The 25241-nt window shown below is 47.8% G+C and overlaps 1 protein-coding gene across 1 annotated transcript; it reads right to left on the reverse strand.

Annotated features, from left to right (window-relative positions):
* Window positions 1-1363: 1363 nt before the first annotated feature.
* plxna4 (plexin A4) lies at window positions 1364-24291 on the reverse strand. The gene is made up of 3 exons (XM_065021120.1): window positions 22946-24291; window positions 1945-2166; window positions 1364-1525 (listed from the first exon to the last, which is right to left on the reverse strand). Exons 1-3 carry the CDS (start codon window positions 24197-24199, stop codon window positions 1364-1366), a joined length of 1638 nt encoding a protein of 545 aa, XP_064877192.1. The 5' UTR covers window positions 24200-24291.
* Window positions 24292-25241: the final 950 nt, after the last annotated feature.

Below are 25241 nucleotides of genomic sequence, written 5' to 3' on the forward strand. Positions count from 1 at the left end.
ACTCCCTCTCTTTCTATCACTCTCCACCCTTTCTATCACTCTCCACCCTTTCTATCACTCTCCACTCTTTCTATCACTCCCTCTCTTTCTATCACTCCACTCTTTCTATCACTCCCTCTCTTTCTATCACTCCCTCTCTTTCTATCACTCCCTCTCTTTCTATCACTCTCCACCCTTTCTATCACTCTCCACTCTTTCTATCACTCCCTCTCTTTCTATCACTCTCCACTCTTTCTATCACTCCCTCTCTTTCTATCACTCCCTCTCTTTCTATCACTCCCTCTCTTTCTATCACTCTCCACCCTTTCTATCACTCTCCACCCTTTCTATCACTCCCTCTCTTTCTCTCCTTCTCTCAGCACCACTCTCTCCTCTCATCTCCTTCTCTCAGCACCACTCTCTCCTCTCCTCCTCTGAGCACCACTCTCTCTTCTCCTCTCCTTCTCTCAGCTCCACTCTCTCAGCTCCACTCTTTCCTCTCCTCCTCTCAGCTCCACTCTCTCTTCTCCTCCTCTCAGCTCCACTCTCTCAGCTCCACTCTCTCCTCTCCTCCTTTCAGCTCCACTCTCTCCTCTCCTTCTCTCAGCTCCACTCACTCCTCTCCTCCTCTCAGCTCCACTTTCTCCTCTCCTTCTCTCAGCTCCACTCTCTACTCTCCTCCACTCAGCTCCACTCTCTCCTCTCCTCCTCTCAGTTCCACTCTCTCAGCTCCACTCTCTCATCTCCTCCTCTCAGCTCCACTCTCTCCTCTCAGCTCCACTCTCTCCTCTCCTTCTCTCAGCTCCACTCTCTCAGTCTACTCTCTCCTCTCCTCCTCTCAGATCCACTCTCTCCTCTCCTCTCCTTCTCTCAGCTCCACTCTTTCCTCTCCTTCTCTCAGCACCACTCTCTCCTCTCTTTCTCTCAGCTCCACTCTCTCCTCTCCTTCTCTCAGCTCCACTCTCTAGCTCTCCTTCTCTCAGCTCCACTCTCTCCTCTCCTTCTCTCCTCTCCTTCTCTCAGCTCCACTCTCTCAGCTCCTTCTCTCAGCTTCACTCTCTCAGCTCCACTCTCTCCTCTCCTCCTCTCAACTCCACTCTCTCCTCTCCTTCTCTCAGCTCCACTCTCTCCTCTCCTTCTCTCAGCTCCACTCTCTCCTCTCCTTCTCTCAGCTCCACTCTCTCCTCTCCTTCTCTCAGCCCCACTCTCTCCTCTCCTTCTCTCAGCCCCACTCTCTCCTCTCCTCCTCTCCACTCTCTCCTCTCCTTCTCTCAGCTCCACTCTCTCCTCTCCTTCCTTCTCTCTGTAATACTATTGTCCTCAGAGCCAGGAGTGGCTAGCTGGCTTGGCCCAGGATTAGTCTCAGTCATGGCTGTGTGTATGCTCACACCCCTGTCAGCACATCAGAGAAGAGAGAGAAGCAGAGCAGCAGGCCCAGGGCCCCCCAGCACCGCATCATCCAATTACCCCAGGACAGGGCTCCCTGAGAGGGGGGCGTTGGGGGCAGCAGGGGTCCAGGCTGGGGCTCTGACACGCTGCACCAGGCCTATCCACCCACGCTACAGTCACACACTTCAAAACACAGTCTCTAATCTTGATCTGTTTATGGCAGCGACTTCTTTAGTTTCTTTGTACAATGGGAAATGACGTATGGTTTGTATCATTTTAGAGACTATTTCAGTGTTGTGGACAAAAATGATATGGTAGCAGCTATAGTGAACAGTAGATTGTCATGGTATAGCGTGTATTATACAGGACCATGGATCAGGAGAAACGTCCAGAAACACCAGAAAGACCTCTATTAATAAAACCCCTGAGGTGGTCTCGAGATGCTCTCTCTCTGACACACACACACACAAACACTGCCTCTCCTCCACCTCTCCCTCCTGAAGAGAAAATGGCCGACTCAGTATGTTTGTGGAAAAACAATCTCCTAGTAGCCCTCCACAATCCCTGGTGGGAGACCACTGGGAAGTGTAATAGTATCAATGGCCGCCCGCCTACCTTCTTGATGCGCCCGCTCTTGGTGCCCACGAAGGCCAGAGAGTGGTTCTTGTAGACATAGGCGATGACCGAGGTCATCTTGTCGGTGGAGTCAGAGAAGAGAGGGATGCCCTGCACCATCTCTGACACCCCCAGCGGAGCGTTCATATCCAGGCCACAGAAGTTGTCGTCGATGGTTAAGAGCTGGATGGAGAGAGGGAGGGGAGAGAAAGAGAGAGGGGAGGCAGAGAGTCATTACTTTTTTTGGTGATCAACTGTCTCTTATTTCTTGTTGAAGAAGAGTGTGTATTCTGAAGAAGACTATGGTAGATGTTCAGTGAGAGAGACTTAAAGTTAGTGCATTTATCTTCAGATAGCTTGGTGAGACAACCACATATCTCAGTCATAGTGAGCACATTTTCCCTCAATAAAGTAGCTATCAAAGTCAGTGTATGTAGGAGGGAGGGGGGGGGGGATTTATAGAGACAAAAGTGTGGGTTTGGCTCCAGCCCTGCAATAACACACCTGATTCATCAACACTATCATCATCCTTCATCTGCACTAACATTGTCTTCCATGTGTTACAGCTGGGTGGGAGATAAAACCGGCAAGCACTGCATCTCCTCCAAGATCAGAAACAACAGGTTCAACAGTTGTAAAGACCAGTAGAATACACAGAGGAATTCATCTCCGAGTCAGAAGACATGAATGTGAAGGGAGAGAGGTTCATAATGGCCTTTTACACTGTCTGGGTTTAGTCTCAGTGACACAGTGTTATTTAGACTGTCTGGGTTTAGTCTCAGTGACACAGTGTTGTTTAGACTGTCTGAGTTTAGTCTCAGTGACACAGTGTTGTTTAGACTGTCTGGGTTTAGTCTCAGTGACACAGTGTTGTTTAAACTGTCTGGGTTTAGTCTCAGTGACACAGTGTTTAGACTGTCTGGGTGTAGTCTCAGTGACACAGTGTTGTTTAGACTGTCTGGGTTTAGTCTCAGTGACACAGTGTTGTTTACACTGTCTGGGTTTAGTCTCAGTGACACAGTGTTGTTTAGACTGTCTGATTTTAGTCTCAGTGACACAGTGTTGTTTAGTCTGTCTGAGTTTAGTCTCAGTGACACAGTGTTGTTTAGACTGTCTGAGTTTAGTCTCAGTGACACAGTGTTATTTAGACTGTCTGAGTTTAGTCTCAGTGACACAGTGTTATTTAGACTGTCTGGGTTTAGTCTCAGTGACACAGTGTTGTTTAGACTGTCTGAGTTTAGTCTCAGTGACAGTGTTGTTTAGACTGTCTGGGTTTAGTCTCAGTGACACAGTGTTGTTTAGACTGTCTGAGTTTAGTCTCAGTGACACAGTGTTTAGACTGTCTGAGTTTAGTCTCAGTGACACAGCGTTGTTTAGACTGTCTGGGTTTAGTCTCAGTGACACAGTGTTATTTAGACTGTCTGGGTTTAGTCTCAGTGACACAGTGTTTAGACTGTCTGAGTTTAGTCTCAGTGACACAGTGTTGTTTAGACTGTCTGAGACTGACCTTCTGGACATGCAGTGTTGGAGACTGTCTGGGAGAAGTCTCAGTGACACAGGGTTGGAGAGAGAGTCTGAGAGTCTCAGTGACAGTGTTGTTTAGACTGTCTGGGTTTAGTCTCAGTGACACAGTGTTATTTAGACTGTCTGAGTTTAGTCTCAGTGACAGAGTGTTATTTAGACTGTCTGAGTTTAGTCTCAGAGAGAGAGAGTGTTGTTTAGACTGTCTGAGAGAGAGTGTCTCAGTGACACAGTGAGTTTAGACTGTCTGAGAGAGAGTCTCAGTGACACAGTGTTATTTAGACTGTCTGGAGGTTAGAGAGTGAGAGAGAGTTGTTTAGACTGTGTGAGAGAGAGTCTCAGTGACACAGTGTTTAGATGTAAAGGGAGAGGGATGAAGACTGCAGTTACAGTCGTCCTATGTAATATTGCCAGCAGCTACCCTGATAGGCAGATCCCAGGCAGATCCCCCCACAATACCACCAGTGTAAAGCCAAGAGATGCCAACAACAGAAAAAAATATTCAAAGTGAATCGGAGAACAAAACAAAATGAGCCTTCCTTATTTTCACACCGTCACGCCAAACCAGTGTTGCACCTCTAGGAGGAGAAATAATCCGTGTTGCACCTCTAGGAGGAGAAATAATCAGTGTTGCACCTCTAGGGAGGAGAAATAATCAGTGTTGCACCTCTAGGGAGGAGAAATAATCAGTGTTGCACCTCTAGGGAGGAGAAATAATCAGTGTTGCACCTCTAGGAGGAGAAATAATCAGTGTTGCACCTCTAGGGAGGAGAAATAATCAGTGTTGCACCTCTGGGAGGAGATAATCAGTGTTGCAACTCTAGGGAGGAGAAATAATCAGTGTTGCACCTCTAGGAGGAAAATAATCAGTGTTGCACCTCTAGGAGAACATAAACAAAATGAGCCTTGCTTACCTCTAGGGAGGAGAAATAATCAGTGTTGCACCTCTAGGAGGAGAAATCAGTGTTGCACCTCTAGGAGGAGAAATAATCAGTGTTGCACCTCTAGGAGGAGAAATAATCAGTGTTGCACCTCTAGGGAGGAGAAATAATCAGTGTTGCACCTCTAGGGAGGAGAAATAATCAGTGTTGCACCTCTAGGGAGGAGAAATAATCAGTGTTGCACCTCTAGGGAGGAGAAATAATCAGTGTTGCACCTCTAGGAGGAGAAATAATCAGTGTTGCACCTCTAGGAGGAGAAATAATCAGTGTTGCACCTCTAGGGAGGAGAAATAATCAGTGTTGCACCTCTAGGAGGAGAAATAATCAGTGTTGCACCTCTAGGAGGAGAAATAATCAGTGTTGCACCTCTAGGGAGGAGAAATAATCGGAAAAACAAGAAACGCTCACCTCGTTTTTCATCTGTTATGCCCCGCAATTGGACATGCTACTGTGCTTTTGTAATTGCCATGTGTCAGGTAACCCAGCCATATGTGTCAGGTAGCCCAGCCATATGTGTCAGGTAGCCAAGCCATATGTGTCAGGTAACCCAGCCATATGTGTCAGGTAGCCCAGCCATATGTGTCAGGTAGCCCAGCCATATGTGTCAGGTAGCCCAGCCATATGTGTCAGGTAGCCCAGCCATATGTGTCAGGTAGCCCAGCCATATGTGTCAGGTAGCCCAGCCATATGTGTCAGGTAGCCAAGCCATATGTGTCAGGTAGCTAAGCCATATGTGTCAGGTAGCCCAGCCATATGTGTCAGGTAGCCCAGCCATATGTGTCAGGTAGCCCAGCCATATGCCTCAGGTAACCCAGCCATATGTGTCAGGTAACCAAGCCATATGTGTCAGGTAGCCCAGCCATATGTGTCAGGTAACCCAGCCATATGTGTCAGGTAGCCCAGCCATATGTGTCAGGCAGCCCAGCAATGAGCCAGTAATTAAAAGGTCACTAGTTTGAATCCCTGCGCTGACAATGGGAAGCATCTGTTGATGTGTCCTTGAGCAAGGCAGTTAAACCTAATTGCTCCAGGGTCGCGACCCCATTCTCCAAGGGTGTCTCGGGGAGAGTCGGCTATGCCAAAAAACACATTTCCAATTCACACACGTGTATTAATTCCCACTTGTACATGTGTGAAACAGGAAATATATAAGCAACCACCAAATGACTATTATATGCAGATAGAATGGTGGGTTGGAATATGGACGACATGCAGTCTGGGGAATGTCCACCTGTCATAAGAAAAGAGAATGCTGTATGGCTTCTGATAGCAGAATAATGATGCTAGACAATAGGCATTATTCCCTCTGTATGGACAGATGTGAAACAGTGGGCTTTGGACTGGTGGACCGTCCCATTTGATTAATATGGAGGCAGTGCGCTGGGTTATTGTGAGAGTAAAAGCGCGACAGTTGATATTACAGTTGGAGATGTTGTTCTCCTTTCCCGTGATTAAAGGTCCTGAGGTCAGATGTGAAAGCGGGTTATAAATCAACACCTGTTATCATATATTATAAGACCAAATCATTTCTGGCATACCGTCATGCCGATTCAAACCTTCCATCTCAACCAGGGTTGTGTCCATCTAATACATCAGAAACACTGGCGTCTCTCTCTGCTTAATGAAAGATTAGACACGATAAAAACTACATTATAAACCAAAGTCGTGTTTATCGGCATTAAAGCTCTAACTGTCAGTAACAGTAAGCTTCTGCATGTAAACAAGACATCATTTTTTTCAATGAGGCCATTATTGGGATAAAGTGGAGCAAAATATGGCAATGTTACTCTTTTTCTTGGTTAAGATGGCATTGGTGGGGACAAAGTGGAGCAAAATATGGCAATGAAACCCTTTTGGTTGGTCAAGGAGGCCATTGTGGGGACAAAGTGAAGCAAAATATGGCAATGCCACCCTTTTGGTTGGTGGTTCTTTCCTGGAAGCTTTTTTAGTGAACTCAGTCCTCAGGGAAACGTCCAATCAAGTGTCTGCTGACAGAGTTTCACAAACCCTTCATCACCACGGAGATAGAGAGCTTTCAGGAAGTCAATAGAATCATACACTGGAGCCGCCTCCATAACATGGTGGTTATGTTATGAGTAATCTGTCTGAGACTGTCACGCCCTGAACTTAGATATCTCTGTTTTTCTATATATTGTGGTTAGGTCAGGGTGTGACTAGGGTGGGTACTCTAGTTTTTGTATGTCTATGTTGGCCTGATATGGTTCCCAATCTGAGACAGCAGTTTATCATTGTCTCTGATTGGGGATCATATTTAGGTAGCCATTTTCCTCATTTGTGTTGTGGGATCGTGTCTATGTTTAGTTGCCTGTCAGCACTATTTGTATAGCGTCACGTTTCGTTCATTGATTTTGTTTTTTGTAGAGAATGTACGCATACATGCTGCGCCTTGGTCTGATCCTTATGACGAACGTGACAGAGACTTCACTATGGTCGAGTCAAATTCATTTCATATCGGGAGAAGAAGGGAGAGAGAGAATAAACAAGTCAGAGAGAGAGAGAAGAACATATGTTTTTGGTTTCACATTGGTTGTTGGAACAAAGCCATATATTTCATGGTCGTAAAAAAATTACGTTTTTTAAACGTCCTGAGAACAGAAGTTAAAAGTTAGCCTATTATGGGAACATTTACTCTGGCTAGTGGGTTATTTAGAGTTTTTTTAATAGCTTCCTTAAAAGTTCAACTGAATGCTTCAATAGAACTTAACTGCTAGCATATTTAGGATTTCATTTTCTGAAGTACAGATAGGACACATGGCCAGTCATTTCCTGAGGAATAATCATGAGAACATGTATTTTTTTTATTGTGACACTGCATCAGTTAGATTCAAACCTATGACTTTCTATCCCTGTCTATCCCTGGAATTAGTCCACTGCACCACCAGGATGGCGCTAGCATGCCATGGTTTTTTGCGCATACAGGGCTGTTTATTTTAATCCATTCAAAGGAAACAAGCACTCATTAAGATCAGATGGGGCCAATTAGTTGGCGCAGCCAACACACCTGAACCCACTTCACAAGATGGAGGATAGAGAGAGTTTTGTTGATGCTGAGAATGGAATGTAGATGTTTTTAAGTAACATTCTGAGAACATTCTCTGAATGTCACTGAAGTTTTAATGTGTTTTTTTCATGTTCTGAGAATGGAATTTAGAGCCTATTGATGTTAATCAGTACAACATTCCCAGAATCGCTTAAGTCACTCCATTTTAAAAATGTTCCCAGAATGTAATACAAATATGGCATTAAATGGAACCACGTGGGAACTTGTGTGGAATGTTCTGTGGAAGTACTAAAATTCTCACAGAAGAAAATTGTTTTTTAACATTCTCGGAACAATTTGAGAACATGAGATTAAATAGAACCATGAAAAAACATGTAGGAAACATTATGCTGAAGTACTGAAATTCCCACATTGTTTCTTAATATTCTCTGAACTTTTTGAGAACATTCCCAATGTCAAACCAGTTGTAGAACGTTCCTAGAACATTACCAACATTGAAATTAAATGTAACCATGTTCAAACTTTTAGGAAACGTTCTGGTGAAATTATGAAATACCAAGAAAATATACTTTTTTTGTCAAGTTTGTGAACTGTGTTAAGAATGTCCCAAAGCCAAGCAACTTTCCTGCACCATTCCCAGAAAGTTGTGGGAAGGTTGAATGCAAAATAACCACAGGACAACGACGCTCTCACCAAGCTCTAAGAAACATGGTTCTCAGAACGTTATGTGCTAGCTGGGTCCAGTCCAGCCAATGTCGCCTGACCTTTAAAAATCTGCTGGCTTAGATTGCTGGTTCCGTGGGCCGGGGAGCATGAAGTGTAGCTGAGGCACCCAGCCATCCTCTAGCAGGGGTCAAAAGTAGTGCACTATATAGGGAATAGGGTACCATATGGGAGGCAGGACAGAGCGGCCAACTCAAAACATCTTGTCACGTCTGCTCCCACGCTTCCCCTCTCTGGCGCTTGAGGGCGCCAGGCTGCACTTCATCTCTCCCTGTGTTACAATAAATATCTTGGTTCATTCATCCCTGTTTCCTGGTTTGAGTTTGCACTTGGGTTCCCCTGTGCTTTTCCGCTTAACAGTACAAAAACTCAAAGTGTCCAAGTGGTGTGTTGAATGCCGTTTTCCACTCGATGCGGAAAAGGTGGTAGGAATTCTGGAGGTGGAGTTTAGTTAAAACCGTGGCACCATGGAGGGGGGGGCAGAACTGATGAGTGGCAAGGGATACTTGTTCCTGACAGTGATACTATTCAACCCACGGAAGTGACCCATGACCCATCTTTTTTCTTGACGAAGAAAAAAACACACTTTGATTTCTCATCCAGTTAAGCAGAGCAACACAGGGGAACCCAAGAGCCGACTCAGACCAGGAAACAGGGATGAATGAACCAAGATATTTATTGTAACACAGGGAGAGATGAAGTGCAGATCCAGGGATGCTTGGATGAGTTGTAGGAAGCCAGATGTGGAGGCTGAGGTTGGAGTGAGCTGGGTTGGGTCTGTTGATTATGTGGAAACTGATCATCTCCTGGTGAATACCAGAGAGTGGCTCTGCCACACAAGGTTGGTCTCAAACAGAGGTCTGGGGGAAGATGGGCCGGCGATTTGACTCAACAATATTTCCCCCATAACGGCCGAGCCTTGTCTTACTGGACGCAGGGAACAAGTGGAGACCATCTGGCCAACCTGGACACAGTATAGACAGCTCCTAGTATCTGCCTCTCCTCTGGAGATAGATGGGTCCGGCCAGTCTGCATGGGTTCAGGCTTAGAACATGCCTGGGGTAGGGATACAGTCGGAGGAGAAGGGCAAGGCACTGAAGCAGATGTTAAGGTACTTGCAACCCTACCTACCCTCTCCCTCCAACACTCCCAGAGACAGTTGTCAATGCGGATAGTGAGAGAAATGAGTTCATCAAGATCATCAGGCTCCTCCCTGGACACCAACTCGTCCTTGAGGGTCTCAGTGAGTGAGTTCCGGAATGCTCCCTGAAGAGCCTCCTCATTCCAGCCGAACTCTGCGGCGAGGATGCGGAACTCACATGCCATTTCAGCAACACTCTGGGCGCCTTGACAGAGGGACAGGAGTTGTTTAGCGGCATCCTTTCCACAGACCGGGTGGTCGAAGACCTTCCTGCTATAATCTGCTATAGGAGAAGCAATTGGGTGACAGAATGCAGCAGCCATTATACGAAGCATTGGGGAGTACTGGCATTCCGGTTGGAATGGTGACATTGGCTCTGGGTCGCCGCTGATGGAACCTGGGGTGCCTAGCCAACATGTTGGGCTTCCACGCCCTAGCTGGCTCAAGAAGTTTCCTTGTCCCGGTTGGCTCGGATGGCGCACATCCCACGTCGGGACTCAGCCGGATCGTCAGTTCTTATTCGCCCAGCCGGTCCAGGATTATTATTTAAAAATTGGTGACGTCGGGGTGGATTCCGCCGCCGATGGACCCGGGGATGCGTAAGCGGTTTCGTTGCCTCGGCTGGCTCGAGAGGTTTCGTTGCCTCGGGTGGCTCGAGAGGTTTCATTGCCTCGGGTGGCTCGGCAGGTTTCCATCCCACGTCACACTCCTCTGGATTGTTGGGCTCCTCGAAAGGCGTCAGGCATCTTGCCTCAGCCGGATGTTAGGCTTCCATACCTCAGCCGGCTCGCCAGGCTCCCACGCTCCTGTCGGTTCGTCAGGCTTCCACGCCCCAACCGACTTATCCAGCACCCATGTCTCGGCCGGTTCGCCCAAGTGGGATGCCGGGTGGTGCCCCAAGAGGGGGGGTACTGTCACATCTGCTCCCGCTCTTCCCCCCCCTGGCGCTCGAGGGCACCAGGTTGCTCTGCATTACATCTCCCTCGCTGCAGCGGGATCTGCAAGCATCTTGCCTCAGACGGATTGTCAGTCTTCCATGCCTCAGGGGGCTCGCCAGGTTCTCACACTCCTGCCAGATAGTTGTGCTCCCACGCCCCAACCGGCTTGCCCAGCGCCCATGTCTCGGCCGGTTTGCCCAGGTGGACGGCGGGTGGCGCCCCTAGAGGGGGGGGGGGGGTACTGTCATGTCTACTCCCACTCTTCCTCCCTCTGGAGCCAGGCTGCCCTGCTTCACTCACTCCTATCATCTATTATGCACACCTGCCTTCCCTCTTCACGTGCATCAGCGATATTGGACTCACCTGGACTCACTCATCATCTGTTTATTACCTCCCCTATATTTTTGTCAGTTTCCTTGCTCTGTTCCCGCTGCTGCAGGAATAGTTTTTTTGTCTGTGTTACCTGTTTGCTGATGCTGTTACTGTCTCGTTCCATGTCCGTTCTATATTAAAGGTTTTACTCCCCATACCTGCTTCGTCTCTCCAGTGTCATCCCATGTGACACATCTAGCCTTCTGCGGTGTTAGTCTTTCTGCAGGCCTGTCTGCTGTCCTCTCTACCGCCGGCCCATGCATCATCACAAGACAGAGAGCTTGGCCCGGCGTTGTCGTCATGGCGATAGCTCAGGGCACACACACATGAGCGCATAAACATACCATCACCCTTATATCTGGAGCTTTAGTTGGTAGAGCGGTGGACCCCTCCATCTATAGCCCTCCTGCTGCTTACTCCTCTGATAGAAAGAGGAAGAAATGAGAGAAGAAGAGAAATCTTCTGCTGGCTACTGCCCCTTGACTTGATTTTCATCATTGTTACAGGCGGTTACAAAGGAGCCTCATCACCCAGAGGTCAGGGGTTAACCGCCCTATGAGGGAAGAAATGAGAAATGAGAAAGTCGGGAGGGAGGGAGATGTGAGGAGGGAGAGGGAATGGCTCATCTGACCAACAACAAGAGGTGCGCGAACATTTCTTTTATTTTCAGCCGATTTCAGATTGATACCTTGGAGGGTATAACGAGGGTACTTTTGGTACTTTTGATAGAAGTGTGTGTGCATGTGTGTGTGGGTGTGAGTGTGTGTGTATGTGTGCATGACACACACTCATGCATGTACAGAGAACAAGAGGTGTGTTCTCGTCTCCCGTTATTGACACCTGCCGTGATATTTCTGGAGAAGCGTCCTAACATGCCAATCACACCGAGCAGCGACTCAATTTAATGAAATATACTTGCTGTCTGTCATCCTTTCAGAAAGCAGACACGTTTTCATTACGCCCGCACAAAACATGACATTTGACACCCATCTCAGTCACCCAGACACAAATAATATCCAGTCCTCAAAACAGCCCCCATCTGCCTGTCTGCCTGTCTGTCTGTCTCTCTCTCTCCTTTCTGTATCAAACCATTTTTACTCTCATTCTCTCCCCCTACTCTCTTTACTTCTCCCCCCCACATCTTCCATATCTCTTTCTCTCTCTGCCTACAGTCCCCTCTCTCCTCCTCCCAGCCTCCTCCCTCTCTCACTCCACGTCTAACGCTCCCTCCCTCTACAGGTACACGATTCCTTCCGCATTATGGTCAATTTCACACTGAGAGTCCCTGGGTGGAGTGAGGACACAGGGGAGGACACCGGCTCCCCTCCTAAAAGCCTCTGGAGGAGAGATGAGGCTCTGCTGCATCTGAACCACGGCCAAAAACAGAGTACGGAATCAGGTCACTCAGACCTCTCGCTGTCCCTCCTTTTCTCTCTCCCTCTATCTCTATTTCTCTGTCTGCCAGCCAGCTACAGTACAAAGAGAGCTCTCTTCTGGACTGGGCATACGGCTCAGTAGACACAGACTAGAGAGAGAGAGAGACAGAGAGAGAGGGAGAGACAGAGACAGAGACAGAGAGAGAGAGAGAGACAGAGAGAGAGAGAGAGAGAGAGAGAGAGAGAGAGAGAGAGAGAGAGAGAGAGAAGAGAGGTGGTGGCACAATGCGATTAAAGGGATTGAATGAGATCCACTGTTCAACGCTCTCTGATGTTGGGCCTAATCTGGGCCTGCAGTGTCACAAAGAGGAGTCCTATGGTCCGCTGGTTCAGGAAGTTAATGACACACATTATACTGGTAGACGTGTTTCCCCACAACACCACTCCACCACAGCAGAGCCATGAAGCATCACTTATTTTCCACTTCTCTGTACGTCTATAAAAACAACACAACAAATATAGGTGGGTCGTCTAATAATCGGTCAGTGCAACCGGCAAACCTGTATTTCCATGAACTTCACAACACATAATTATGCACAATGTTAACACTGTGTGAAATAGCTTGCCTGTCAAATTGAATGCTGGGCACAACAACCTTGCATAACTGCCTACGCATTCACATTCATTATGCAATCATAACAACGTGGGACAGCCACAACACATCGCACCGTGGACTTATTCTATTGTATTCATCTGTCCTTCAACTAGGTGAGTCCCATTGAGACAGGAACACCTATGTGAGAATGCTATTCATTGACTACAGCTCAGCGTTCAACACCATAGTGCCCCCAAAGCTCATCAATAAGCTAAGGACCCTGGGACTAAACACCTCCCCCTGCAACTGGATTCTGGACTTCCTGAGGGGCCGCCCCCAGGTGGTGAGGTTAAGTAACAACACATCTGCCACGCTGATCCTCAACACGGGGCCCCTCAGGGGTGCGTGCTCAGTCCTCTCCTGTACTCCCTGTTCACTCATGGCTGCACGGCCAAGCACGACTTCAACACCATCATTAACTTTGCCGATGACACAACAGAGGTAGGCCTGATCACCGACAACAACAAGACAGCCTATAGGGAGGTGGTCAGAGACCTGGTCGTGTGGTGCCAGGACAAGAACCTCTCCCGCAACGTGATCTCTCTCCGCAAGGAGATGATTGTGGACTACAGGAAAAAGAGGACCGAGCACGCCCCCATTCTCATCGACTGGGCTGCAGTGGAGCAGGTTGAGAGCTTCAAGTTCCTTGGTGTCCACATCAACAACAAACTAACATGGTCCAAACACACCAAGACAGTCGTGAAGAGGGCACGACAAAACCTATTCCCCCTCATGAGACTTTAATAACTACCTACATGTACATACTACCTCAACTAACTGGTGCCCCCGCACATTGACTCTGTACCGGTACCCCCCTGTATATAGTCTCTCTATTGTTATTTCCCTGCTGCTCTTTAATTACTTGTTCTTTTTATCTCTTATTCATATCTGTTTTTTGGGAAATTGCTTTCTTTTTTAGGGGCTCGTAAGTACGGATTTCACTGTTGTATTCGGCGCATGTGACTAATAACATTTGATTTGAATCTCTATTTCAAGGGACTTGGCTGCCAAGTGAGTCCCATTGAGACAGGAATCTGTTTTTGAAGGGACTTGACTGCAGATGTGGACTTGACTTGAACTTGAGACAGTTATTTCCCTCCACAGTGTTGTCTGTACAGTTGCCGCCCCATGCAGAGAGCTCGGTGATGGGAGTGCAATGTGCAGTCTGTCTGAGCACTGATCCATGGCAACCCTTCGTCCCGCTCGCCGCGCATGACAGAGCGCAGGATTGCACGCTAACGCCGCCCACCGCCATTCCCTCTACGCTTCCCTCCCTCCACCACAAACACTGGCCAGCTGACTCTATCAAACACTGGCCAGCTGACTCTATCAAACACTGGCCAGCTGACTCTATCAAACACTGGCCAGCTGACTCTATCAAACACTGGCCAGCTTCTCTATATTTCATTTTCTCCCTCTAGTATCATCCCTCTCCTTCCAGCATCATCCCTGTTCATTATCATCTCCTCCCTCTCCCTCTAGTATCATCCCTCTCCCTCCAGTATCATCCCTGTTCATTATCCTCTCCTCCATCTCCCTCCAGTATCATCCCTCTCCCCACAGTATCATCCTTGTCCATTATCATCTCATCCATCTTCCTCCAGTATCATCCCTCTGCCTCAAGTATCATCCCTCTCCCTCCAATATCATCCTTGTTCATCATCCTCTCCTCCATCTCCTCCATCTCCCTCCAGTATCATCCCTCTGCCTCCAGTATCATCCCTCTCCCTACAGTATCATTCTTGTTCATCATCATCTCATCCATCTCCCTCCAGTATCATCCCTCTGCCTCCAGTATCATCCCTCTCCCTACAGTATCATCCCTGTTCATCATCCTATCCCTCCAGTATCATCCTATCCGTCCAGTATCATCCTTCTCCCTCCAGTATCATGCCCATTCATCCTCCTCTCCTCCCTCTCCCTCCAGTATCATCTCTGTTCATCCTCCTCTCCTCCCTCACCCTCCAGTATCATCCCTGTTCATCATCCTCACCCTCCAGTCATCCTCCATCCCTCTCCCTCCAGTATCATCCCTGTCATCCTCTCATCATCCCTGTTCATCATCCTCTCCCTCCATTATCAGTCCCTATTCATCCCTCCTCCCTCACCCTCCAGTATCATCCCTGTTCATCATCCTCTCCCTCCAGTATCATCCCTGTTCATCATCCTCTCCCTCCAGTATCATCCCTATTCATCATCCTCTCCTCCCTCTCCCTCCATTATCATCCCTATTCACCATCCTCTCCTCCCTCACCCTCCAGTATCATCCCTGTTCATCATCCTCTCCCTCCAGTATCATCCCTGTTCATCATCCTCTCCCTCCATTATCATCCCTAGATCATCCCTCATCCCTGTTCATCATCTCTCCTCCAGTATCATCCCTGTTCATCATCCTCTCCCTCCAGTATCATCCCTGTTCATCATCCTCTCCCTCCAGTATCATCCCTGTTCATCATCCTCTCCCTCCAGTATCATCCCTGTTCATCATCCTCTCCCTCCAGTATCATCCCTGTTCATCATCCTCTCCCTCCAGTATCATCCCTGTTCATCATCCTCTCCCTCCATTATCATCCCTATTCACCATCCTCTCCTCCCTCACCCTCCAGTATCATCCCTGTTCATCATCCTCTCCCTCCAGTATCATCCCTGTTCATCATCCTCTCCCTCCAGTATCATCCCTGTTCATCATCCTCTCCCTCCATGTTTCATCCCTTTTCATCATCTTCTCAGAGCGTGTGTTTGGAAGGAGTCCAGTCAGAACAGGGGTCCTTCAAAGCTTCAAAGGTCCCTGCCGCTGCTACTGTCAGAGGATTGTACACACACTGCTGACTGGGCAGATATACTGTAGAGGACAGAAGGGATGAAACCATACAGAGTCAATGGACAGATCCTCAGGTCTGAGCTGTTTACGCTTAGTGTAGTGAGGAGAGGAGGGCAGGAGCTTGACCTACTATGGTTGGTGATGGGGTTGGTACACACACACACACACACACACACACACACACACACACACACACACACACACACACACACACACACACACACACACACACACACACACACACACACACACACACACACACACACACACACACACACACACACACACACACACACACACACACACACACACACACACACACACACACTGATGTCTAGAGCGATTAGAAGTATACATCCAGCCTGCAGCTGGAGCCTGTTGATATAGCAGGATGTTCAGGTCTATACATGGTGTCTGGTTCCAGGGGCTTACAGAGCTTATAAGGAGAAAAACATCCCACTCTTATCAATAAACACACCATTCATTCTAGTCTCTCCTGGGGACCTAAAGGAGCTATGCTCATATCTGTGACTCTAATCACTTAGCGAGGGTGCTTGGGTAAAAAGCATGAAAAACAGGGGTTCTGAATGAGGTTTCCATCTGCAGTTTGGATGCACATTATGCATTCCACAGTCTGTGTGTGGCTATGTGAGAGAGAATAGGTATGTAGAGTGAAATAGCTGTCACCTACTAGATTTAACTCCCTTTCTATAGAGCCCTTGGGAGTGTTCTAAAACAGAGAGAATGATTAGCATTGAAGAGGGAACAACACACACAGAGAGAGGGAGAGAGAGAGAGAGAGAGAGAGAGCTGACAACTCTCGCCAGGGCCTGACAGTGATGTCATCTCTTCGAGACATGCCATCAATCTCTCAGCAGATCAATGTGGTTTATGGGAGGCAAAATAGTGAGACTTTTGGAGTGTGTATGTGTGTGTGTCCACAAGTGTATTGTCTATCTGAGGAGAGAGATTAAATATTTGTCTTTGTGTTCTATAAAGTCAAAGAAGATGACTACCTGGCTGTGTTGTGTTGGCTTGTCTGCCTCACAGACAGGAGAGGCAGTCTCTACCTGGCTGTGTTGTGTTGGCTTGTCTGCCTCACAGACAGGAGAGGCAGTCTCTACCTGGCTGTGTTGTGTTGGCTTGTCTGCCTCACAGACAGGAGAGGCAGTCTCTACCTGGTTGTGTTGTGTTGGCTTGTCTGCCTCACAGACAGGAGAGGCAGTCTCTACCTGGTTGTGTTGTGTTGGCTTGTCTGCCTCACAGACAGGAGAGGCAGTCTCTACCTGGTTGTGTTGTGTTAGCTTGTCTGCCTCACAGACAGGAGAGGCAGTCTCTACCTGGTTGTGTTGTGTTGGCTTGTCTGCCTCACAGACAGGAGAGGCAGTCTCTACCTGGCTGTGTTGTGTTGGCTTGTCTGCCTCACAGACAGGAGAGGCAGTCTCTACCTGGTTGTGTTGTGTTGGCTTGTCTGCCTCACAGACAGGAGAGGCAGCCTCTACCTGGCTGTGTTGTGTTGGCTTGTCTGCCTCACAGACAGGAGAGGCAGTCTCTACCTGGTTGTGTTGTGTTGGCTTGTCTGCCTCACAGACAGGAGAGGCAGTCTCTACCTGGTTGTGTTGTGTTGGCTTGTCTGCCTCACAGACAGGAGAGGCAGCCTTGATATTGTGCTGTTCTCCATAATTCATGTTTATGTATGATCCCATCTGTCAGAATCAATGGGGGAACAACAGATCTGTGTGGGGTAGAGAACACAATCAAATTAAACTAAATGACACTCGCTGATTTCAGGGGAAACCGGGTGGAAATTGAGACATCCAAAAACGGCGTCGGAAGACAGCGAGAAAACGAGTGGGGCATCGGCTGGGTGAAGAGACACTGGGTGAAGAGACATCGGCTGGGTGAAGAGACACTTGGTTAATCCAAGAATAATGTGTTGTGATGGATTCTGACCTTTTGTGGGTTAGTATCATGTATGGAGATTTAATTAGTGTGTGTCAGGCAGAGACCACTGTGGCTGCACCTTGAATGGCACCCCATTTCCCTACATAGTGCACTATGGGGCCCTGGTCAAAAGTAGTGCACTACATAGGGATTAAGGTGCCATTTGGAACACGGCTGTGTTTTAATGAAGCCAGATCCGGAGGATGTGGAGGGGACTGAATCACCAGACGACGCTGATTAAACTCCAATCACCGCTCAACTCATAAAGAAGGAAGCCCGGAACAGGACACAATACACAAAGGTTGATCAAATTAAGAGACGGAAGGAAGAAGAGCCATTATCAAAAAGAAGAACATCAAACATGAACTTAGTCCAGATGAGTGTTGCCTTCCGAGCTGCTTTCAAGTGGGGGGAGATGGAGGGACTGCCAACGGAGTAGAATAACCTAATTCATTGGAAATAATTCAGAATGTGAAGTCGGCTTGGATGACAAATGTAGAAGAATAGCCGATCGCATGCTACTTAACGACATGTCATTTATGATCATTAGGAAGTGGGGAGTGAGGGCGAGGAGACCGCAGCCATGGGGAGTGAGGGCGAGGAGACCGCAGCCATGGGGAGTGAGGGCGAGGAGACCGCAGCCATGGGGAGTGAGGTCGAGGAGACCGCAGCCATGGGGAGTGAGGGCGAGGAGACCGCAGCCATGGGGAGTGAGGGCGAGGAGACCGCAGCCATGGGGAGTGAGGGCGAGGAGGACCACAGCCATGGGGAGTGAGGGCGAGGGGACCGCAGCCATGGGGAGTGAGGGCGAGGAGACCGCAGCCATGGGGAGTGAGGGCGAGGAGACCGCAGCCATGGGGAGTGAGGGCGAGGAGACCGCAGCCATGGGGAGTGAGGGCGAGGAGGACCGCAGCCATGTGACAGGGGTGAACTTGCCTCTGCTCTCTGTGAGCAGCATAGAGTGGTGAGAAAACCACTCAACTAGCCATGTTTAGAGCAGAACAGGCGAGAGAGAAAGAGGGAGAGAAGAGAAAGGAGAGAATTTCCTGCGTCTTGTTTTTTCCCTCTTATTCCTGCTGACACGGTGAACGTGTCCATGAAGGAGCAGGCGTTTTTTTGTATAGGTCACATGCCATTTCACAATGATCTATGGACGCGGACCCGGCCCACACTGATACTGTTGAGCATGCATTATGTGGTTCAGTGGAGCGTGGCGGTTTTGGGAAACACATCCTCCTCCTCTGTCCCTGTCCTGATGCAGCTCCTTTACCGACAGGAGGTACAGTAGTTCCCGCTGGAAACCAACAGGCCTGACCTCACTAAACAACCTTTAATAGGTATTGTCACGGCTGGGCTGGACAGCCATAGGCCCACTGTTGACTCACGAGGGGGGAATAAAGCTGTGCCATAGTGACCTTTTTAAATGTCCTGAAGCCTAACATGGCTGTCGCTGTGACATTGATGTGGTAGCACGCTGTTATGGACAAATCCTAACTTGAGTTACGCATTTCTGGGTTGGGGAAATCAAGCGTTGATGTCAATGGGAGATTTGCACAAATCGTATTGATTGCACCACCTACTGCTGGCACAGGGATGGAGTAAGAACTCTGCATACATTCACATCTCCATTCATACGTTCTGATCAAAAGGCGCCAAATCCAAGCAACACCATCTAGGAAAACCAATCACATCACTGAGAGTAAACTACCACCTGCTTCAGCCAATCGACTGTAGCTCCCTGTAATCTGACATCCAATCACCTCAGAGCGTTCAACGTGGTTCACCTCTACCTCGGAGCTTTTCTGTAATTCCATATCTGTATCGTATCCCCCTTTTCCTTCCATTTCACTGTTCTTGAAATAGCTGCATGCTGCCAAGTTCAAACCCACAGGGACTATTCTTTGACTTATCCAACATTAAGTCCATCGGCAGATTTAACAGCCCACATGTATCTGGGATACCTTCTGATGTTACAGAAGGCTTTTTCAGATATATATAACTTAACTTACTAAATTGTTTTTTTTAATGATAAATTGCTTATCTTTGGCTGTAATTCACTTCCGTCAATGAAGCTCTCACAAGCCAGCTAATATTATTGTCTGAAAAACAAACTGCTACAACAGAGATGTTAGAGACAAGAGCATTCTATGCACTCTAGAGTGGCCCCTAACGCAAAGTGGCAATCACACAAATTGGTACTACTTACAAAGACAGAGGCCATCTAATGAGCTGACGTGAATGACCATTGTCTTTGTGTGTGTGTGTGTGTGTGTGTGTGTGTGTGTGTGTGTGTGTGTGTGTGTGTGTGTGTGTGTGTGTGTGTGTGTGTGTGTGTGTGTGTGTGTGTGTGTGTGTGTGTGTGTGTGTGTGTGTGTGTGTGTGTGTGTGTGTGTGTGTGTGTGTGTGTGAGTGCATGCATATATCGTCTGCTCCTCTGTACAAGCCAAGCTACTCTAATGAGCCTAGGGGCAGTTCATCCACTCTATAATTGGGGGGAAACACATGATGTGAAAAACACGACAAGAGAGATTGAAAAGAAGAGAGAACCAGAACCTGAGAGAGAGAGGGAAAGAGAGAGAGATAGTAAGATAGGAAGAACGAGAGGGGGAGAGAGAGGGGCGAGAAATAAAGAGAGAGAGTAAGAGAGAGAGAGAGAGAGAGAGAAGGGGAGATAGAGAGGGGGAGAGAGAGAAAGAGAGAGAGAGAGAAAGAGAGAGATGGGGAGAGTAAGAGAGAGCAGGAGAGAGAGAGAGAGAGAGAGAGAGAGAGATAGAGAAAGAGAGAGAAAGGGCCTTCTCTTGATCTCTCTCTGTGGTTCTATGGTTCCTCATTAGACTTTTATATGAGCACAAACCCAAAGCTACTAGCTGTTACTAGCTGCTGTTGCTTCTCTGCCATGCAGTCTCTCTCCTCTCTGCTCTAAAGCCCTGTGTTTGGAGCCTGTGACTATCTTGGCTGCTGCATTTGGAGGGAGGAGAGCGAATGATGACTTGAACTACATTTCTGGCAACATTCAAGATGTGGCGTGCTGGGGGGGGGGCATTCCCCTTCATGCATTATTGAAAAGAGAGCGAGGAATTAATTGTAGACTAACAACCAGGATTTGTGTAAAATGATCCGTGTGATACTAGGGAGACATCTCCCCCACACATACACAGCTACTGTAGCAGGTTATCTCTCTCTCTGTCTCTCTCTGTCTTGTGTCATCCCCCATCTCTGTGTCTTGTCATACAACATGTTCCCATTGTGCAAAGATCCAAGAACAACACAGACGCCCCGCCATTTACCTCTAATCACTTACTAATTTGTGTGTGTGTGAGTGCGTGCGTGTGTGTATGTGTATGTGTGTGTGCGGGTTTGTGTGTGTGTGTGTGTGTGTGTGTGTGTGTGTGTGTGTGTGTGTGTGTGTGTGTGTGTGTGTGTGTGTGTGTGTGTGTGTGTGTGTGTGTGTGTGTGAGTGCGTGGTGCGTGGGCCTGCCTCTATATATGAACATGTGTTTGAAGTCATATCCCTGTAAATCCAGGCAATCATTTATGCAACCCCCCTCCTTGAATATCAATAATTTCAAAACCTTCAGAGATCACGTGTTTAGGGATGTTTTTGTTTGCCGTATCATCAAAGTGCTTCTCCCTGCCTTTAAGGGAACAGGACCTAGTATCCATAGTGACGGAGCGGCCAGGGGAGAATAAGGACCATCCATCTCCAGGCTGGGGCTTTGTGACGGCGACCGCCTCTAATTTATACCGCAGCCGCCAAACTGTGGCGCGTGCTGAAATGGCACCATTCCTCACCGCTAACCCGTGCCCCCCCCCCCCGACGATGGCCAATGATTTATCCCTCACCGGAAACACCAGCAGCAGAACACAGCAAGCCTCTGATACAGGCCTCTGTTTTTCACTTGAGATAGTCTCTCTGAATCATACTGTAAAAAGGAAGAGAGGGGTCGAATTTGGGAATCGGAGACTCGCGCCCTTCCTCGAGACTAAGATTAGTCATGTCGTTGCACCGATAGGGACAACTTCATGTATTTAATCACAGTACAGTCAGACCAGTACAGACTTGTATACACTAGCACAGATCAATGAATGAATGAATTCATCTGTGTGACCGTACAACTTTTGACACTCCTCAAATGAACGGAAAGAGAGGCTCACAAGCACTAACAAGAGAGGCTCACAAGCACTAACAAGAGAGGCTCACAAGCACTAACAAGAGAGGCTCACAAGCACTAACAAGAGAGGCTCACAAGCACTAACAAGAGAGGCTCACAAGCACTAACAAGAGAGGCTCACAAGCACTAACAAGAGAGGCTCACAAGCACTAACAAGAGAGGCTCACAAGCACTAACAAGAGAGGCTCACAAGCACTAACAAGAGAGGCTCACAAGCACTAACAAGAGAGGCTCACAAGCACTAACAAGCTCAGAAAAGTCTGAGGAATTTGAAGAGACCTCAACACAACGTCATCCATCACTTTAGACAGTTTCCAGAAACATCCATCCAGGGCATTAATCACAATGTAACTGCAGATAGTGTGACTTTACGCAGAGCCTTCGTGTAACTGCAGGAAACTATAGAGAACAGTAGAGATGGCAGGGAAGCTCTTTAGACTAAGAGGCCAGCTCCCCTGCATTAAGACCCACTGATGGGTTTGTTTACTAGCTAATGTTCAGCACAGCACAGCAGCTGTGGAGAAACCTGCCTGACTGCTATTCATGTGGCTGTTACTGCTATTCAGTGAAATGTCCATTTCTCGTTTCTTCAGCTTGTCTGCATTTTATCTGAGGAGGAGCGGTAGCTAATATAAACTAAATACTGTTGCGTCACATCGAAGCTCTGCTTTGAGAGACACCGTTGATGTAACATTTAACCTGAAGAGATTAAATGAAATGTGTTACTGAATTGCTAATGCCGCAACGGAGTGAGGTAAATTATGTTCATTACTTGTGAGTGTGAATTGCCCAACCCTCTAAGACGGAGAGAGAAACAGATCCCGGAGATGGTTAACACTTCAAATGAATCCAATGGTGCAGCAGCCCACCCAGAAACATGGCCCCTCTAATACACCTTTAGAGTGAGACAAACCTCTCATTATGGTTCTGTTGTGTAGTGTGGGGTGATGAGCCTTCACCTTTCATTTAGTAGAACAAAATAAATACTCTGGAAATATGCACCTCTTGTTACTACGTGTTTCATTGTCAGAATGTAGAACAGATTTAACAGTGTTCTAGTTGAATACAGCTCACTTATGAATCTCTACTCTTGTATTCCAGCATTGGTAACGCAAGGAAAATCAGACACTGGCTTGTGGTGAACAAAAATTGATGTTGAATGACAAGGTCAATCATCAAGACCTTGATTCGATGGATCAGGTGTGAAAATAGTTGGTTAGTACTGCTGTGTGTGTGTGTGTGTGTGTGTGTGTGTGTGTGTGTGTGTGTGTGTGTGTGTGTGTGTGTGTGTGTGTGTGTGTGTGTGTGTGTGTGTGTGTGTGTGTTTGGTACTCACAGCGCTGCTGCAGCGTATGTCCTTGACCTTGAGCCAGGCCAGGTCCAGGGTGCCCTCGCCCTTGTAGCACGACTGCAGTCGTTCCTTGATGCGCTCGTTGATCTCGCGCAGAGCGAACACGCACAGCGCTGACTCCTGCGAAGCCTCGCGTGGCCGCCGCTTCTGGCCCTTGGAGAAGATAGTGAATAGGACGTCATCGTCCGGCCCCACACCTAGCGAGCGCCCCAATATGGCACCCGCCTTGGAGAGGTAGGCCGCCTGTAGGAGCCGGTACTCCACGCCGCCCTTCACACAGCCCAGGGGTACCTCCACATACGAGTTAAAGGCTGTGTCGTCTTTACACAGACGGACTATTTTAGAAGTGTACACCTGTTCTCGCCCCGTGGAGGAGGAACCGGTGGCCGGCCCGTTCCCCATCTCCGGCTGCAGCGTGAGGAAGTAGACGAAGTTACCCGAGCCAAATCCGTAGACGTAGTAGATGTCGAAGTCAGGCACAATGGTGAACGTGTCTGACGGGATCTTGATCATGGATGCCACGAACTCGTCGTGGAAGACGTAGGCGAACATGCCGTCCTCCTCCGAGTTGCGCGCCAGCTTGCGGCTGGAGATGGTGGGGAAATACTCGGGTTTGCCGTCCACTGCCGTGGCCACAAACAGCTTGTCGGGCGATGAGTCCCCGTACGACACGATGACGCCGAACACCGAACCGCTCTCGTTGACCCCGGACAGGTAGTGCTCCTTCTTGTGGAAGGGCTCTCCCAGCTTGAACAGGTCGTCCAGACGGAGGAGTTTACAGATGCCCTGATAGAGACTACCACAGGCTAATAGCCGGTTCTCCCGGTAGTCCATCAGCAGCATCTTGTTGACGTTGTTGGTGAGGGACAGCGGCTCGCTGCAGGGCTGCACAATGCGTGGCGGGTAGCACTTGCGGTTGTCCTCGTCGGGGCCAGTCTCGTGATACACCTGTACGTTTAGGTCGGGGGAGAGTTTGTAGATGCGGTTGACCGCTCCCAGGTACACGTTGCCGTTGCGTTCGTCCACGGCCACGTGGTTGAACTTCCACTCAGGGTTCTCGTTGCTGAACGTGCTATAGTCCTCCTCCTCAGCTGCGTCGATGGAGGCAGTGATGATAGTGACGCCGTCGGGGGCATGAGGGAGGGGCCTGGATGCCAACAAGAGAGGGATGGCCAGGGCAAACAGGAAGCAGCATAGGGTAAGACAGGAAGTCCGTGTCCTGGTGTGGTGGGACTCCATGGTCCGCGGTGTCAGGCAGGGCTAGAAGGGGCTCGGTCCAGTACTCTCAGCCAATCCGTGATCAGGCCTCTCTTGGGATTGAGGTCATTCTATACCTGGAGAAGAGAAGAGAAATATGAGGTGGGAAACACACAACATTCCTGCATCTACATAAAGAATCTCCATACACATTTATCACATATTTATTATACTGAGTATCAGACATATTTATTATACTGAGTTTCAGATATATTTATTATACTGAGTATCAGATATATTTATTATACTGAGTTTCAGATATATTTATTATACTGAGTTTCAGACCTATTTATTATACTAAGTTCCAGATATATTTATTATACTGAGTTTCAGACATGTTTATTATACTGAGTTTCAGATATATTTATTATACTGAGTTTCAGATATATTTATTATACTGAGTTTCAGATATATTTATTATACTGAGTTTCAGATATATTTATTATACTGAGTTTCAGATATATTTATTATACTGAGTTTCAGACATGTTTATTATACTGAGTTTCAGACATATTTATCATACAGAGCACTGCACCAATAAAAAGGCAATTAGGAAAGTAGAAGAATGAGAGAGGAGAAAAAGAGAGACAGACAGCCGGAGGTTTACATACACCTTAGCCAAATACATTGAAACTTTTTTCACAATTTTTCACAATTCCTGACATTTAATCCTCGTAAAAATCCCCTATGTAGGTCAGTTAGGATCACCTCTTTATTTTAAGAATGTGAAATGTCAGAATAATAGTAGAGAGAATGATTTATTTCAGCATTTATTTCTTTCATCACATTCCCAGTGGGTCAGAAGTTTACATACACTCAATTAGTATTTGGTAACATTGCCTTTAAATTGTTTCACTTGGGTCAAACATTTCGGGTGGCCTTCCACAAGCTTCCCACAATAAGTTGGGTGAATTTTGGCCCATTCCTCCTGACAGAGCTGGTGTAACTGAGTCAGGTGTGTAGGTATACTTGCTCGCACACGCTTTTTCAGTTCTGCCCACAAATTTTCTATAGGATTGAAGTC

The sequence above is a fragment of the Oncorhynchus nerka genome, linkage group LG8 (assembly GCF_034236695.1).
Source record: "Oncorhynchus nerka isolate Pitt River linkage group LG8, Oner_Uvic_2.0, whole genome shotgun sequence".
Classification (NCBI taxonomy): domain Eukaryota; kingdom Metazoa; phylum Chordata; class Actinopteri; order Salmoniformes; family Salmonidae; genus Oncorhynchus; species Oncorhynchus nerka.

Coding starts and splice junctions, on each gene's coding strand:
- plxna4 (XM_065021120.1), bottom strand. CDS start 24,199: ATGGAGTCCCACCACACCAGGACACGGACTTCCTGTCTTACCCTATGC. Junction 2,167..22,945: donor ACATACGCTGCAGCAGCGCT/GTGAGTACCAAA, acceptor CTCTCCATCCAG/CTCTTAACCATCGACGACAA. Junction 1,526..1,944: donor TACTATTACACTTCCCAGTG/GTCTCCCACCAG, acceptor GTGGGTGGATAG/GCCTGGTGCAGCGTGTCAGA.